At 42.2% G+C, this 18,255-nt stretch overlaps 1 protein-coding gene across 1 annotated transcript in view; it reads right to left on the bottom strand.

The window, feature by feature from the left end:
• Positions 1–858: 858 nt before the first annotated feature.
• The window catches only part of bpnt2 (3'(2'), 5'-bisphosphate nucleotidase 2), a 35,220-nt gene continuing 17,823 nt past the window's right edge, over positions 859–18,255 (bottom strand). Inside the window, exons 3-5 of the mRNA XM_078540459.1 lie at positions 5,766–5,861; positions 4,038–4,199; positions 859–2,774 (exon numbers count right to left, since the gene is read on the bottom strand). Coding sequence (XP_078396585.1) covers positions 2,500–2,774; positions 4,038–4,199; positions 5,766–5,861 — 533 coding nt within the window. The 3' untranslated portion in view covers positions 859–2,499. The remainder of the gene's footprint in view (positions 2,775–4,037; positions 4,200–5,765; positions 5,862–18,255) is intronic.

Below are 18,255 nucleotides of genomic sequence, written 5' to 3'. Positions count from 1 at the left end.
GTTCATGGCACCTGACTATCAGCATTATCCTCACAGGCGATGTGCTCCCATTCCCTCCTCTGGCTGTGCGCCTTGAGGGCTTCCTTCCACCCCATGGAAACACTACCTTGCCTCCTGGATGCTGTGGTAGCGACTAGAGCCTCCAGCATGGCATTACTGAACTCAGGTACCTCTCCTGTGCCTGATGTGTTATCTTGAAATGTTCAGAAATGATGTTGTGTCAGCATGACTTCAGGTGTAAAGTGTTCCTTGAATCAGGCAGTGAGCCTTTAAGAAAAGCAGACTGCCTGGAGCACATGATCAGCAAACACCTGTATGGTAGATTTGAGATCAGCAGAAGGAGCAAAGCAGCAGCAAGGCCTACACCACAATCATAGAAATGAGGTGGGTACACCAAATTGCTTAATATGTATTTTGATTTTAATGGTAGCAGGTAGGTCATGAATTGCATCCCCTGCACCCAAAAATCAAGGCATGTGAATTCCTAGCTCCATGCCCTTTCCCTAACACAGCTAAGGCTAACTGCAAGCTCAAACCACTGGTTTGTCTGATTAGGTCATTTAGTACAGACAAGGGAACAAACCTGGAACCTGTTGGTCTGGTTATTCCACAATGAGTTTGGAGTCATTCAAAAGGCTAAGATATAAATTTTTATCAATGGCATACTCAAAACCAAAAGTATTCATGTCTGTTATATGACCTGAACAAGAAACATTATTTTCAAAATGTAGAGAACTTAAGTTATTGATAAAAATTAATATGACACAATGCAACCATTGCAAAAAGAGCTGCAAACTGAAGCACTTTCTACTTGAGTTCTTAAGCTGTGCAAGAACACAAAGTTGGAACTCTAAGAACAAATGAAAACCAAAATTTTATGCAAGAGATCTTAAAAAATAGCGAGGTCACTTGTTATATTTTTAGCAATAGCACACAAAATGAAAGCATTATTCTTAATACCACAAATACCTCAATCTACATAGAAGAACTAGACCAGTGAATAATTGTGTAGCTTTGTCTGAAAACAAATAGCATACAGACAGGAACACAAATAAAGAAAGAATACAAACAAAGCAAAAAGAAAGTCAATAAACAAGATTTGCTGCATTTAGTTGAAGGCTACACAATTAAAAGAACAATAGTAATGTTCTGCTCAGTTGTTACAGATCTGCAAAATTCCCAGTACACACACTCAGAACCGTTTGATCCAAATTTCGATTCTTCTAGCTTTGTGCCCGTTATTGCAGTTGTTCCTTCAACGTTTACTTTCAACAATTATTCAAAGTCAAAAAATTGTGCTTGAACTGCAAGTCACATCTATATTGGACTTTTTAAAAAAATATATAAAAAATGACCATACGACTAGGTTTTTAAATCTTGACTTAAAACAATCCCTGATGAGTGCCCTTGATGGCCTACTGGATTAATGCACCACCTGAAATGGTATGTAGCACGAGGTACGAGGTACAAGATTCAAACCCCAGTATGTGCTAAGTTGGCTGATTTCATTGGGGGCAATAATAAGAGTTCTATAGCTGGTTTTAAAGTTCAGGTAGGATTCCCGTGCCTGATCACTACTCAGAGGTGGCTGCTAAAAGCGTTAATAGCCTGTCACAAACTATCAAGGCTCACTCACAAAGACTAACATTTGTCTAAGGTACTGAGGGTTGTCAGCTCATCTGGAATCAATCACAAAACATAAATCAGTGCCTTCAGGAAATGAGGGCATAGCAGAAATCCCGAGTTTGCTAAGATCATCCTATCCAAGGTGCTCATGTATCTCTTCATTCATTATTGCCTAATTAGAACTTGCTAAATGTTCAATAATATTTTAAATAAAGCACTAGTGCTGTAATAAATAATCAATTTCAGTGTGAATATTCATGATTTTATGCTAGAATTTAAAAATTAAAAAGAAAAAATATGTTGTGGAATAGCTCAGCAACAAAAAAGTCTTAGTGAGCCTTTACTCATTTACAACAAGTTATGGGGCATGTGTCCTATGCCATAAGAAAAGAAACAATTTCTCTATGTGGTTCATTTCAATTCCAGTTTTTGTAAAGAGGTCATTTAAAAAAGAAATCAGTTTTCATCTTAACAGTTATCCTCTGAGTTAGAAGGGGGGAAAAAAATCTAGTTCTGAAACAGTAGCTTAAACATCAGCTGAATGTAATGGATCTGGAACTATAGGTTCCATAATTCTGCAACCATAAGTTATTAACTTAAACATTTTATAAACATTCACATTAATACATTAAATTTGGCTAAGTTCATACAAAACAAATAATGTTCTTCATCAGCCCAAACCTGCAATTCTTAAAGTCAGGATTGGTCCTACTAATACCTAGTTTGTTGCTCTACATAGCCATCCACACCTAATCTTGCCTTCACACACATAAATCAGCATAATGATCCAAAAGAAAACCAGGATAAGAGTTAATTCATGACAATTATGAACACTTTTTTTGCTTTTACATTGCAACAACTAGTTAGGAAACTCTACTGGGTTTTAATAGATTTCAAGTTTGGCAACTTTTCGAGCAACATCTTGTGGGAGACACCAATACTGGCAACAATTCCATCCTCATTCAGCTCATTATCAGTATAATCAATAGATCTTCCTTCGAGAGTAGTCATTTGACCACCAAGTGCTTCCAAAAGGGCATTGCCAGCGCAGATGTCCCACTTCTTGATATTAGTTACATGAAGGTACACATCAGCATGGTCAGGCTGCTTATCATCAGGTATATTCAGCAAAGACAGCACTTTATAACCTAAAAAAAACAAAATTTTGTTAAATTTTCTTTAGCAGAAAACTTTATATGAACTCAAGTTCAAGATGTAATAAAAAGGACCCAGTTCTCAATGGTTGAGAGTTTGCTCCATTTTTTTCAGGCAAAGGTTTTGAACATTTGCCTGGTATGCTTGATCTTAGCTATATCAGCATTTGCACTGCTTTTACATTACAATTAATTAACATTACACAAAATGCTATTCAAAAGCCACCAATAACCCTCTCAAAGAAAGTAAAATGAATAGGATGTTGAGCGCTCAAGCAGTAATGCACATGAAATGTAGGCGTAAACCTTCCAATCTCTGGATTGTCAGAGATGGAATGTATGTTGGAAGATGCATGTCAGGACCCTGCGGAAGTGCTAATGCTAGATACACATGGGAATTGCCCAGGAAGCTTAAAAACTTCCAATGTGCTGACTTCCTGTTTCTCAGTACCCTCCACGGATATCTCCGACCCTGAGCTTAGGGTGGAGGCTTAGGCCAGATGTGCGGGACTTACCTGTATATTTATCTTGGAAACGTTGGATAGTTTAATACCTTGTCTAACTCGCCGGTCAGCCAAGGTAACTCAATTGAGCACCACAGCCGATTCCCCCTCAACCAGGCCCAACTACCCCCCCCCACCACTGCGACCAGAGCCGACTATCCGCCCCTGCCCCCGCCCCCCGTCACCAGACCCGACTATCTGCCCCCGTCCTCCACCTCATCCGCTCACAGTTACTGAAAATCTTTTAAAACTTACCTGAATAAGGCAGCTATTATCGTGATAAGGGGGCAGGTGCCATCTCCTTGCTCCAACTCTCCTATACTCACTGGACTTATTTGGAGAGCCTGTGCTGATCAATTTCTGCTTCAGCCAAGATCAGAATCTACGGCTGAAAACAGGTAATATTATGGAGTCAGAGAAAACTTTGCAGGCAGCTGACTGGAAGGTCTAGGCCGTAGTGCTCATACCGGATTGTCAGCTAACAACACGTGGTTTGATATCAACATGTCTAATCAGATTTGTAACGCCAACAAAGGATTTGTACACTCTCTCTCTCTCTCTTTGGGTAATGCAACTACAAGAACAAAATCACTCATCTCCTGTTGTTTGCATTACTAACTTTTCACTAAATTAATTATCACTGGTCTTCCCTTGAATTTTTAGTAATAATTTAAGCACCAAAAGCTTTTAATGAATTACAATAAACTGAAAAAATAAAGACTAAAAATGATTCTTATTTTCCAACCAATCTTACCAGCCCCTCCAGCTTCTTTAATGTCACTATCATTTCCAAATGCCTTTTGGGCAAATGCTTTTGCTGTGCCTGTATGTGACCGGGAAATTATAATTTTTGGTTTCTTCTCATTGTATGATTTACGCATGCTCACATTTGATCCTCCATGTACCATTCCCCAGGCTGTCAGACAAAGAAAGAGTTAACATTAAGACAAGCAGGAAATTCCATAATTTATTTTGTAAAATAATGTATTCTTAATATTCAGAAATTGTACACACTGCATACACTTGTGTAAAAGTTGACTCCATTACTTTTTGCCTTAAAAAACTGAATTTTTCATATGCCTTGTGTAAAAGTCAATGCTAGCTTTTCAGGGATCAAACTGCATTATGAATTTACTCCTACTGGTAATTTAAAGTAGATGCGGGAGCCTTTAGATTTTCCCTCTGCCAATTCTAGCAGCAATCTCTCAGCCAATCAACAAGATTAATGTGTACCACATGATCTATCGCTATGCCTTTGAGAAAGACTGACAAGCACGCAGCTCAATTTGAAATGAAAGCTGTAGAAATTGCTGAGAAGACTAAATACTTTGCAGCAACGAGTGTTTAATGTTTCCAAGAAAATAATTAAAGTATGGTGGATAGCACAAAATTAAAGCTGATGGTCATATTCAAGCACAAAGAAATTCCAGAAAGGCACTGTCGTCCACGCTCATGAGAAAGATTGGATGGATGAAGATGTTTGGAATAAATCAAAGAAATTTGAAATTTGAGACCAGGAGGACTACACAAAAAAAAAGTTTGCTCACCTGGGATATGTTCAAATCCCACCTTGCCGATGATGTGGTCCGTGATGCAAGATCAACGAACAACAACATGGCATTAATTCCTGGCAGTCTTATAAATAAACTTCTGAAGGACAGTATCCAAAAGATTTGGAACAATTGGATGTTGGAAAGTGAAAAAAACGTTAACTAACGGGTGGAAATATGCAAGCACCCTCAGTACCAACGTTGTGTCAATGGATCATAGATGCACGGAATAAACTTGATCCCAATATTGTCAAAAAATCATTTATAGACTGTGGAATACCACGTGCATTCAATGCTACAGAGGACAATTACTTGTGGAACGGTGATGCCAAAGTTACCGGTAGTACCAATGATGATGATTTTGAAGACTAGGAAGATCCATATAATATTATATAAGCAGCTGTAGGGACGAATTGTTTGGTGATTCAGATGGTGATCAGTGACTTGAAGGATGTTGTAGATAATTCATCATGGTACATGTTTTGTTGTGTTGGATGAAATGTATACAGTTTGCATTGATACAAAATAAATAAATGAGAATTAATATGAATTCTTCAGTGTTGTTGGTGTTCAGTTTATTTCATTGTGACTGTCTTTTTTATGCCCAAATCAAGCACCCATGTACATCCCTCAAAAATTATTTGTGTAAAAGCAGACCCCATGACCTTTAGCCTAAAAAACTGGTCTCAAAAATTCGACTTTTACATGCGCATGTATGCTATATGCCGACCTCCTGGACATTTTACTAAGTTGCTGGAATGTTTAAAATATTTAATTTACCCGGAGTCCAGAGGTCTGACTATGTTTATAATCCAGTAATTGTACCTACACTTCTACAAATACAGTAGGGAAAAATAAAAATGGAAAAATTGAAAAAAGCATACAGTAAATTGAGTACAGAATGATTTTTCAGATATAAATGCTTTCCATACCTGTAAAATCAGCAAATGGCTTATGGATTACTCCAATCACTGGTTTTCCATTCACAGCGACACACACCATAGTGGTGACATAGTGTAAAAGTTTTTCTGCACAAAGACAAAAAAAACACAATGATAATTTTCCCTAGATTTTTCTTTAGTGCCGCACAATGCATTTCATTTTGAATTCCAATTTGTTCTACAGTAGCCAGAAATTGCATGTTAATTTTCCACTTCCTTTTAAATGCAACACTGGAAAGGTTCAATAGTAGGTCTCAAGAAAAAGCCAATTCACAGTTTAGAAATGCAGCACAGGATTCCACAAAAATCTGATGAAGTTCAATTGAGTTTCATGAGAACGTGAGCTCATACCTGCATAAATATTTTCTATGTAAAGCAACCAAGTTTCTTTCTGAGCCTTACAGACAAATTCATACTTAGTTTTCTCAGTCCTTTAAGAATTTTACTTGGATTGTTGTAACATTGAAAGCAGTGGTGGTGTCTTACTTACTTATTCAAGTAGCAGTAGACTGAATATCTAGTTAATGAATTTAGCAAGGTGGATGTTTGCATCAGGATTCCACTTGATTATGAACTGCTGTAAAGCCGGTGATAGATGTACTGTTTCTGTCAGGCACTGGAACCTAAAACGTTAGTATAATTGACCTGAAATGTTAACTCTATTTCTCTCTCCACAGATATTGGCTGAGCTACTGAGTATTTCTAGCATCTTTTGTTTTTATTTCAGATTTCCAGCATCTGCAGTATTTTGCTCTGGCATTCTGCAGAACAAAAGCTGCTGTGATGTTTTAAAAATAAGTCCAATTTCAGAAATTATACTTGTAACATATACTGGATGCAGTGTTATTCATTATACTGTAATATGTAGAAATTAGTGGTTCCTACCTTCTTTCCACATCTGGCATACTATTTTAGCTTTGATTTTGCTAGTGGTGTGCATTGCATTGTAAACTGGTAGATAATTAATTCCCACATAATTAAGTCTGAGATAATAATCCACATATAGACTGGAAAAGTCAGGTGGGCAAACATAGCCTCGGTGAGGAGTTCATAGAATGTTCCCAGAATAGTTTATTGGAACAGCATGTTCTGCAGCCAACCAGAGAACAGGCTATAGTGGACCAGGTATTGTGCAATTAATTAATGATCGCATAGTGAAGGCGCCCCTAGGTAGCAGCGACCATGGAGTGGGTCTGAGACAATGTTTTTAAACGTAAATAAGGGCAAATATGAGGGAATGAAAGCAGAGCTGGCTAAAGTGAATTGGAAAATTAGGTTAAGGGATGAGTCAATAGAGATGCAGTGGCAAACATTTAAGGTGATATTTCAGAATACACAGAATAGATAGATTCCAACGAGTAAGAAAAAGTCCAAGGGACCGACACACCATTTGCGATTAACTAGAAAAGTTAAAGACAGTATTGTTAGGGGGAATACAGTAAGAATTTATTGAAAGGGAATTACTTAGAATCTCCAGGTAGCCAAGGCCATCAAGTACATTAACAGTTAAGGGTTACCAGATGAACCTTGCACACCCTTAGGGCCTGCAATCATCAGAAAGGCCTTGGGAGCCAGACCGGAAACGGGGGATGAAAATAAGATAGATTAAGTGTGCTCTTCAACAGATAAGGAAAGGTCAGATGGTCCCAGCTTAGATAGGGGGAGAAGGCTCTGCATGGGTGAAGGGGGAGTGTATGTACCTGAAACCAAAGATATCTGTTTAATGTAAACCTATATGCTGACAAGATTAGAATCTGAACAATGTTCTTGTATGTGATCAGTGATGTATAAACAAGCTGTATACTTGTAATTTGGTCGAGTGCTACCTCAAGCTGCTTTGAGGTGGTTCTCTCCTTGCAATTGCTCAAATAAATGATCGTAACCTGTACCTGAGCCTCCTGTGGTTTGTTTGTCAAAAATACCACAACAATTGGCATAATCGGCAGGATACTCGGATTGGATCCTCGGGATGGCTCTGCAAAGTGGGTGAGTGTACTTTATTTACCACCCATGGTTAGTGCAGTAAGCCTACGCGAGAACGGTCCAGTTGAGTATCAAAAGAATTGGGAGGACGACTCAGGACAGGAGGCGGAGCCACGGTGGCGGGCTAGCGGTGCCGAAGCCGCGCAGGGAGACCGGACCACTACCGTGAGAGGAGGCGGAGCCGCGCTGGCATGCTACAGTTTGAAATAGAACCATAGTTGAAGCCGTGCAGAGGCCAGACCCCTGGGGAAAACAAGTAGACTGCAAGTAACTAAGATGTCAGAGCCACGCAAACTAACTGTGCAGAGACAGATGGAATAGAAGAATAGAATGCTGTCAGGAAAACAGGAAAGTGCTATGGAACTCGGCTGGGGAGCCGCGGACTCCAACACGAGGTTCATAGCAGAACAACAGTCAAAATTAATCAAGAAAGTGTGGGTGGAATCCACAGGGAACCCCCAAAGAGCAAAAACAATGGTGGGTAGAGCAGAAGAAGGATAAGGAAAAGAAGTAGGTGATAGTTATTGTTACCTTGTATTTACAATCGTGTAGATGGATTAATACTAAGGTCCATTTAAGAAGAATCGAACACCGATTCTTCTGTGCAGTGTGGCTGCGGTGGCGGAGTTAGACCCAGATCAGTGGAAGCAACATGGGCAATGGGGCATCCTGTGTTGGCAAGTGGCCGGAGTCTGGGCACAACACAAACATGATTGCGGTAGGGTTAACATGACCCCCCACACATATCCCGTGGCCAGAACACCCTCCAAGGAAACAATACCCCATTAAATCGGAAGCACAGAAAGCAGTGTAGGATATCATACAGAGTTTAGAGCAGGACGGGATAGTTAGGAGGACAATCCACCACCAACTCCCCCATTTGGCCCGTTCAGAAACCGGACGGGTTGTATCGACTGACAATTGACTATACAGCTTTAAATGAAGTGAAACCTAGGGAACACCCAATCGTAGCGAGTCCTGCCACCAAATTCAACAACTTAGGATTGGGCCACGCAATCTTTTTGGTCCTAGATGTTGCAAATGGATTTTGGGCTATACCGTTGGATGAGAATCCTAGAATTAATTTGTTTTCACGATAGGACACCGACAGTGCGCCTGGACCCGCTTGTCGCAGGGTTTCCACAATAGTCCGGCCATTTTTCATTAGGTAATGTGCGATGCGATGAGCCATGCAGAGCTGGATGAGGGCAGTGTAGTGATCCAATATGTGTATCATCTTTTAATTGCCTCAAAAATGGCTAAGAGACACATGGGGGCGCTGTTACATATCTTAAAGTTATTAGAAGCAGCCGGATTTAAAGTAAGTGTAAAGAAAGCCCAGCTGGGAAAGCAGGAGGTGCAGTACTTGGGTTATATGAAATCATAAGGGGAACGAGAGATTCCCCATAGCCAGAAGGAAGCTATAGAAAGAATGCCAAGACCCGTAGATGTGCGAGGGGTTAGACAAATCTTGGGACTGTCTAATTACTGTAGGGCCTTTGTGGAGGATTTCGCGAAGCTTGCTGCACCCATACAGGAATTGATCAAAAGGGGGAAAGCATCGCAGGATTGCACAGAAAAGGGTGGGAAACAAGAAGTAGCTTATACTGCGCTGAAGCGGGCGCTCACCCAAGCACCAGCCCTAGGGTTGCCCTGCATGGGAAAAGTGTTTCATCTCTATACCCATAATGAGGGAGGGTTTTGCAGTGCGATGCTGACCCCGGAACATGGGGATCGGATGAGACCCGTGGGGTATTTTTCAACAAAACAGTCACCTGTAGCTGGTGGGATGCCTCGGTGCGTAGCAGCAATTGACTGTGCATCTTGGGCCATGAAAGCCTGTGAACCTATGGTAATGGCTGGTACTGCACACAAAACACATTATAGTGGAATTACGCAACACAGGAAAATTGAGAATGGTCTCGGATAGTAGACGAGCAGCTTGGGAAGCTATGTTACTCCCGCGAGATAAATTGGTTGTAATAGTTCGCGATTTAGGAACTAACCCAGCAGGGGGGGGTTACTGGGAAGGAACATGTTATTGAACTTGAACATGATTGTTCCCAGGAGATAGATGAGGAGAATCCGAAAGCACTGAGGGAAAATTAGTTAGAAGATGAGAACCTGTCCCTGTTTGCAGATGGGTCCCGTGTGTATGTGGATGGGATCCCATGTACTGGATGGGCTGTGGTGGCTGGAGAAGGATGGATCTTGGGCAGAGGAAAGTTGACAGGTAACTTATCAGCTCAAGTGGCAGAGTTAGTGGGATTGAAAGAAGCTCTACATATAGCGGAGGGCAAAAGAGCAAATATTTATACAGACAGCAGGTACGCCTTTGGGGTAGTACATGATCATATGGTTGCCTGGAGCCGCTAATGTCACATCGGGAGGAGATCAAGTGCAGCACGAAGCGATAGTCAGAGACCTGGTAGAAGCTGCAACCCTACTATTAGAGGCAGCAGTAATAAAAGTCAAAGCCCATCAGAAGGTAGTGGACCCCATCAAGTTGGGCAACCAACGTGCGGAAGAAGCGGCTAAAGAGGCCGCAGCCACCAGCCCAGAGTATCTGATGGCAGTAATGTGAACATAGTGGATTTGCACTGAGATACTAAGAAAGAGGAGAAAGGACAGTGGGAGAAGCAGGGTGCAATTGAAGGCATAGATGGAGTTTGGCGGGAGGAAGGGAAGGTAGTAGCACCCCAGTGTATCCAACAGAGTCTTATGTAGATATACCATGGGAACTCTCACCATGGAAGGGAAGCTATGTTAGGATAGATAGGCAGGTGCTAGTGGTGGCAGGGAATGGGAAGAGGTGTAGCCAAATATGGCTAGCAGTGCTTAATATGCGCGCAACATAATCAGGTAGGCCCATCAAAATTCGTATGTCGCACCAACCTCAGCCAAGGGGTCCCTGGGAACAGATACAAATAGTCTTTACGGGACCCCCTCCCGCCGAGTCGAGGGAAAAACTACTGCCTGGTTATTATCGATCAATTCACGAGATGGGTAGAGGCTTTTCCCACGCAGGGCTGTTCAGCCACAACTGTGGCCCGGGTAATGTTAGAGGAAGTAATTCCACACTGGGGAATACCCTTACAGATGGATTCAGATCATGGTATGCATTTTATGGGGCACGTACTCAAAGAAATATATAGGTGGCTGAGAATCAAACAGAAGTTCCATGTCCCCTATCACCCACAGAGCTCAGGCATGGCTGAACAAATGAACAGGACCTTGAAGCGAGCATTGGCAAAGGCCATCCGGGATACAGGATGGGGCTGGGCAGATTTGTTACCCAGTATTCTGATGGGACTTCGGGCAACACCTAACAGAATAATGAGATTAGCTCCATATGAGTTGATGACGGGAAGAGCGATGAGATTACCAAGGGATGTCATAACTGGCAGTGAGGAAGTGGGACCGATGAGGGAGAGAGTGAAGCAATTTGTTCGGGAGCTGTGCAGGCAGCTGCACGGGCTAAGGCAGGAGGCTAGGAATCAGCAGATCACACGGGACTTAGAAGTGGAAGTTAGGTCAGAACAAGCCGAAGTGCCTGGCATAGGGGAGGTGATGGTTAAAGCTGCTCCCGAAAAACCTAGGTTGGCACCCAAGTGGGTGGGACCGTCTGAGGTAATCATGACCAGTGATACATGCACGTGCGTGGACTTTAGGGGAAAGGGGCGCTGGAAGCACTGGTCACAACTGAAGCGTTTTATTAACTGATTCTATCCACAGAACTAATCTCAACAACCGACCGGTGACGACTAGGGCAGTAATCTGCTTAAGTTCACAGAATGTTAATTACGATGTTGACATTCGTGGGCATGGCAGTACTGGCAACAAGGTCGGGGATAATCACTGCTCGGCCCGCACCACAGGAGAGACTTTGGTACAGCACGGACAGTGCCGAATATGGCACACAATGTGGAATGCTCAATGTAACAGTAGAAGAACAAGTGATTTTGAATTGTAGCAAGGGCTTGCTTTGGATCGGGCGAGGAAGTGTCAGGGATATGACACGCACAGGCAGTTGGTGGGGGCTGTTCAGGAAAGCTAGCTACCCTGCTCGAAGGTCATGAGGTGACCATCAATAAGCTGATCGGGATAGGGAAAAATATTTCTGATGAAGCAAGCAGAAATGATGTTTGCAGCACGTATGGATCCTGGGCACTGGAACAAGCCTGAGAGAATTTAAAACAGATTAATAGAGGGGTAGTTCCTTTATGGGTAACTAATGAACGTTTATTTAATCTTTCACGATATAAGGATCATGACTTGACTGGTTGCCAGCTCAGAGGTTCAACACATGTATATAGAATGAATGTTGAACATATAGTGAATAATAATATGCTAATAGGCATGGTCTTAGTGATACCTGTTATATCTATGTCAACACTCGGCAGAACATTACATAGAATAGAAAATATGCGGGTGATACAGGGGGATTATTATATTAGGTACTATGACATTCCGCCATATGCAGTATACAGAAGGGAATGTAGTTAGCACCACATTAGAAGGGTGTAGTATAGAAGCCACAGCAGTAGTATGCGCACATCCAATATATGAGATGGAAGAAGCAAGGTACGGATTTAAAGCAGCAGCAAATTGTACAATGGAAACTATATGGGCTGCAAAAGAACCGACCCATGTTGCGTATATGGGGAATGGGAGATATTGTATTACCACACGGCAGCAAAAGATCCAGTATGGGAGCAACTGGATATGCCCCATCCACAATCAGTGTGTCCGCAGGTGCCGGCAAGGGTGCGGAAGGTGGAACTGGTTGAAATATACAAGAGAGGAGCGGCTACTATTCAGGTCATGGAAAGCCTTAAGGATAACCTGACAGTACTTGAGCGAGTTCTCCTATGAAATTCCCTCATTACCAGAGCACCTAACCGCGATTCAGAGTCAGGCTCAGCAGGGATCAGTGCTGGGACCTCAACTGTTTTAAATTTCTATAAATGATTTGAAGGGATGGATGGGATGGTTGCCAAATTTGCTAATGACACAAAGATAGGCAGAAAAGTAATTTGTGAAGCGGACATAAGGAGGCTACAAAAAGATATAAATAGGTTAAGTGAGTTGGCAAAGATCTGGCAAATGGGGTATAAATGTGAGAAAATATGAAACTGTCCATTTTGGCAGGAAGAATAAAAGGTGTATTATCTAAATGGTGAGAGATTGCAGAGCTGAGATGCAGAGGGATCTGGATGTCTTAGTGCATGAATCACAAAAGGCTAGTGTGCAGGTACAGCAAGTAATTAGGAAAGCGAATAGAATGTTATCATTTAACGCGAGGGAAATTGAATACAAGAGTAGGGAGGTGAAGCTGCAGTTACACAGAGTACTAGTGAGACCACATCTGGAGGACTGTATACAGTATTGGTTACCTTATTTAAGGAAGGACGTAAATACATTGGAAGCAGTTCAGAGAAGGTTTACCAGGCTCACATCTGGAATGGGCTTGGTTATCTTATGAAGAAAAGTTGGACAGGCTAGGCTTGTATCCGCTAGAGTTAAGAGTAAGAGGCGACTTGATTGAGACATATAAGACCCTGAGGGGACGTGACAGGGTGACTGTGGAGAAGATGTTTCCTCTCGTCGGAATCTAGAACTGGGGTCACTTTAAAAATAAGGGGTCGCCCATTTAAAACGGAGATGAGGCAAAATTTTCTCTCTCAGAGGGCCGTGAGTCTTTGGAACTCTCTTCCTGAAAAGGCAGTGGAAGCAGAGACTTTGAATTTTTTTAAGGCAGAGGTGGATAGATTCTTGGTAAGCAAAGGGGTGATAGGTTATCAGGGGTAGGTGGGATGCAGATTTGAGGTTACTATCAGATCAGCCATGATCTTATTAAATGGCGGAGCATGCTCGAGGGGTCGATTGGCCTACTATTTGTTGGTATGTACGTTCATATGATACATAACATGATTAGATGCAAAGGTGCATCAGAACTATTTCAATGCCTGATATGGTTTCTGCATGTTACTGGTGCAAATAATTAATTTCAATGTCTGTCTTTATCATTGTTTTCAGCATGTCAGTGCTGGACCCATGTTTACAGATGGTATCACTAAGATGTTGTATCTGCATATCGAGCAGTATCTGCATATCGAGTAGTAAGTAATCAATGATAAGCCTTGATACATGGTGGAGATGACTTTGAAGGGGAAAACGTATTATTACAGGCAGTGTGCTTGCTGTGTTGGAGCAGGCAGAGGTGCAAGCATAGCAGGGTAATGCCGTCGAAGTCAAACAGGGAACAGGTAATGTAAAAGAATGGTGTGATCAACCATTTTGAAAGCTGAAGTGAGCTGGAGGAAGACCAGGAAAGATATGTACCAAGATCAGTTATGTAGAACATATTAATTTGATTATTCTGGTGAAAGTCAAATTACAATATTCAAATACCAAAACTATGTAACCAGGAACCAAGTGGATGCTTGAATCAATCTTAATGTTATTACTGATTAGTTATTATTGTGATGAACTGACCACATTTTACCAAAAGGATTTTCTGCAGCAAGGACCTGCCATAACAACTCTCACTTCCTCCCTCAGATGAACACCTGCTCACTGGCCAAAAATGTTGTCTTTCTGTGGGAGTCTCAACTCACCTCCCCCTCACAAAATGGTGATATAGACCGTCCAGATTAACGAGCACCCCATTCTCCCATTCACCCTGGAAATGAGCACCTCAGGTGAAAATGTCAACTTCATACTGATAAAGGAGGAATAATGGGAGAACTGATTATAATTTTCAATGTTTATGCCCACAATGTTAACTGCCCCACAACACCATTCCTCCCATTCACACAATGAAGGCCACACTGATGAAAGGAGATATAAATGTATCCTCCAACCCCAGATTTTCACTAGATGATATGAGCTGCCTGGAAAAAACAACCATAAACATCAAAGGACAGCTGCTTTAAAATCTTGGGGTTCCACTCTATTGATATAAGTGCGGAAAAGTGGAACCCTTGCCCAAGACTGGAGATTCCATTCCAAACTCCAGGAACTGGATTATTTACATTGCCTGAGCTTGCAAGGGATCAACAATGAAGGGTGATCCAAAGCAGAATTCTCCACAGGTCCTAAGGTTTGTTTTAATATACTGTTTATCTCATATTGGAGCTACTGTAACTAGAGAAGGCAATCAGTCTTCTCCAGGGTGAATTGTCTTACTGGAGTTAGGATTGGGACATTTAAAAAGGTTCAGAGGGACTTACACTATGTCTCCACTGATTTCTGCTGGAGTACTTAAGATATAGAGAAAAGAATTTTCCAGGAAAGATCTGCTCATGCATACTCTGACCAAATTTTCAAGGTTTGGTTAAAATGTAGCAGAGTCAAGAACGGGCCTATTTCCTGATCTCATCTGACCCCACTCCCTTTGAGCATAACTGATACTTACGCCCTCGACATTCGCAGGAATTTCAGGTCAATGTAACATCTACATCTGTTAAACACCTGGAGAATCAGAGAATCTCAGAATTTTAACGGCACAGAAGGAGGTCATTCGGCCCATTGTGTCAACACTGGCTGTCCAAATGAGCATTATGCCCTAGTGCCATTGCCCTGGCTTTTGCCTTTTGCATAGTCATAGCTGACAATGGTCCCTATTTAGCAGCTCTTTGCTTGAGGTAGGTGTGATTATTTCCTAGATTACCTTTTTTCAGATTTGAATCACTTTTTATTCATGGACAAAAGAGCTGAACTCCACAGGTGAGGTGAGAGTGACTGCCCTTGGCATCAAGGCAGCATTTGACTGAGTGTGGCATCAAAGAGACCTAGCAAAACTGGAGTCAATGGGAATCAGGGGAAAGACTCTCTGCTGGCTGGAGTCATATCCAGCACCAAGGAAGATGGTTGAGGTTGTTGGGGGTCAATCATCTTAGTTCCAGGACATAAAGCAGGAGTTCCTTTGGGTAGTGTACTCGGCCCAAACATCTTCACCTGCTTTATCAGTGACCCTCCCTCCATAAGGTCAGAAGCAGGGATGTTCACTGATGATTGCACAATGCTCAGTGCCATTCGTGACGACTCAGAAACTAAAGCAGTCCATGACCTGGACAACATTCAGGCTTGGGCTGATAAGTGGCAAGTAACATTCACGCCACACAAGTGGCAGGCAATGACCATCTCCAACAAGAGAGAATCCAACTATCTCCCCTTAACATTTAATGGTGTTACCATTGCTGAATCCCCCACTATCAACATCCTGGGGGTTGCCATGGACCAGAAACTGAACTGGACTAGCCATAATAAATACTGTGGCTACAAAAAGGTCAGATGCTGGGAATTCTGCAGTGAGTAGCTCACCTCCTGACTCCCCAAAGCCTGTCTGTCATATACAAGGCACAAGTCTGGGGTGCAGTGGAAAACTTGCCACTTACCGGGATGAGTGCAACTCCAACAACACTCAAGAAGCTTGACGCTATCCAGGACAAAGTAGCCTACTTAACTAGCACCCCATCCGCCATCTTCAACATTCACTCCCTCCTCCACAGTGACAGCAGTGTGTACCATCTATAAGACGCACTATTGCAACTCACCAAAGCTCCTACGACAGCATCTTCCAAACTCGTCACCTCTACCACCTAGAAAGTCAAGGGCAGCAGATGCATGGGAACACCACCACCTGCAAGTTCTTCTCCAAGCTACACACTATCTTGACTTGGAAACATATCACTGTTCCTTCAGTGTCACTGGGTTAAAATCCTGGAAATCCCTTCCTAACAGCACTGTGGGTGTACCTACACCACATGGACTGCAGCAGTTCAAGAAGGCAACAGCTTACCACCACCTCAAGGGCAATTAGGCATGGGCAATAAATGCTGGCCTACCCAGCAATGCCCACATCTCATGGATGACTAAATAAAGCTGTGCATCTTTCCCACTGCATATATTATTGCTTTCTTCTCTGCCAAGTAGCACAGCCAACCCTGAAAGGTCTAGTGCAAAAGAAAACAGCTCCAGGCCCATCATAGGAAACAGTCAACCAGAAAGCAGCTGAACAGCCTAGTCAGCAGGAGGTGAATACTTCTGACACAGAACAGTATTCACTAGAATGAGCAGGGTCATGAGCCAGGAAAACCTCAAGTATACGTCTGCAAAAACAAGCACACAAGAAGTAAAAAGTACAGGGTATGTGAACCTCTGAACTCGCTGAGACTAACAGGCATTTTAGCCTAACTGTACATCTCACTGCATAGGAAATACCATACCATTAGCTTTCCTGCCCCAAACTCTCATAAATGACAATGTCATTGGACTCCCCAGTCTCTGCCAAGCAGTATTATATTTCCCTAGTTGACACTCATCTTTGTTAAATTATTTAATCACATTGAAGTAACAAGCTTCTTCTTTCAAGACAAAGTAACTTAAATTTACACTTTAGTGTAATAAAATTTCCTAAGGTGCTTGCAGCTGCCATAGTGATACTCAAAAGACACAATGGCTGCATTATCTGCTCCTCTTGGATTCTATCCCTGTTCAGGATGGACTATAAAATACCAGCAAGGGCAAAGTCACCAAGCTGGAAGTGGCGCCCCAGACATAGCTCACGACATCCAAACAGGGTTCATATAGTGCTACCTCTCAGGAGACAACATTAGACGCTCAAAGCATATATTGTAGTACTATAACTGCAACATAACACCCTTACCCAGCTCTCTCACTAAACATAGAAGGCATTGAATGAGTGGAGTGGTTAATCTTGTGAATTACATTTAGATGAATGGGCTTCAGCTTTGCAGTCAGCAGAAGATGAAAATTCTATACTAGAGCCCCATGTCTGCTAGATGCAAATGCCTCCAGGTCTCCAGCGTTCTTCTTTCACCAGAAAATAGTTCCAGATCTTTCTCATCCCCCATTCTCTTAGCTTTAGCCATAAAATCTCAGGTAGCAAGCATCAGAGCAAATACAGGTATTCAGAATTGAGACTAGAGAAATAAACAAAACATTACTGCATGCAATTACATCCTACTCTATGAAATTAACCCCACCATGTCCCTCCCTGACATCTTCTGAAGGATGTTTTCTGAATTAAAAAGTGATTACCTTCCCAAGTGCTTAACAAAAGATCATGGAGTACAGCCATGAAACAAGCTTAACAGAGGGCATGTCCCTCAAACTTTTCAACAGAGGGCATGTCCCTCAAACCGACCAGGCCTTCATACATCAGCGAGTCCCACTCCTTTACATGGTCAAAGTCAGGCTTCTAATACCTAAGAACAATTGTAACCTTTCTTCACAACACCGCACCACCCTCGCCTCTCTAAAACCCTCGCCAATCCCTGCAAACGCATTCCCCTATAAAAAGAACCTACCCCACCTCATGTTGGTAGCAGACATGGACAGATAGCATAAACTACTCATATTTCTCCAGGAGTACATGACCACAATAAAAATGAACATCTCCTCTACCCATTTCAGGTGCTAGCACTGTAGGGACCCAGCCTTGCAATTCTGAAACCAGGACTGGATCATC

This window comes from Cetorhinus maximus, chromosome 4, assembly GCF_964194155.1.
Source record: "Cetorhinus maximus chromosome 4, sCetMax3.hap1.1, whole genome shotgun sequence".
Classification (NCBI taxonomy): Eukaryota; Metazoa; Chordata; class Chondrichthyes; order Lamniformes; family Cetorhinidae; genus Cetorhinus; species Cetorhinus maximus.
This window is presented reverse-complemented; position numbering and strand designations above follow the sequence as displayed.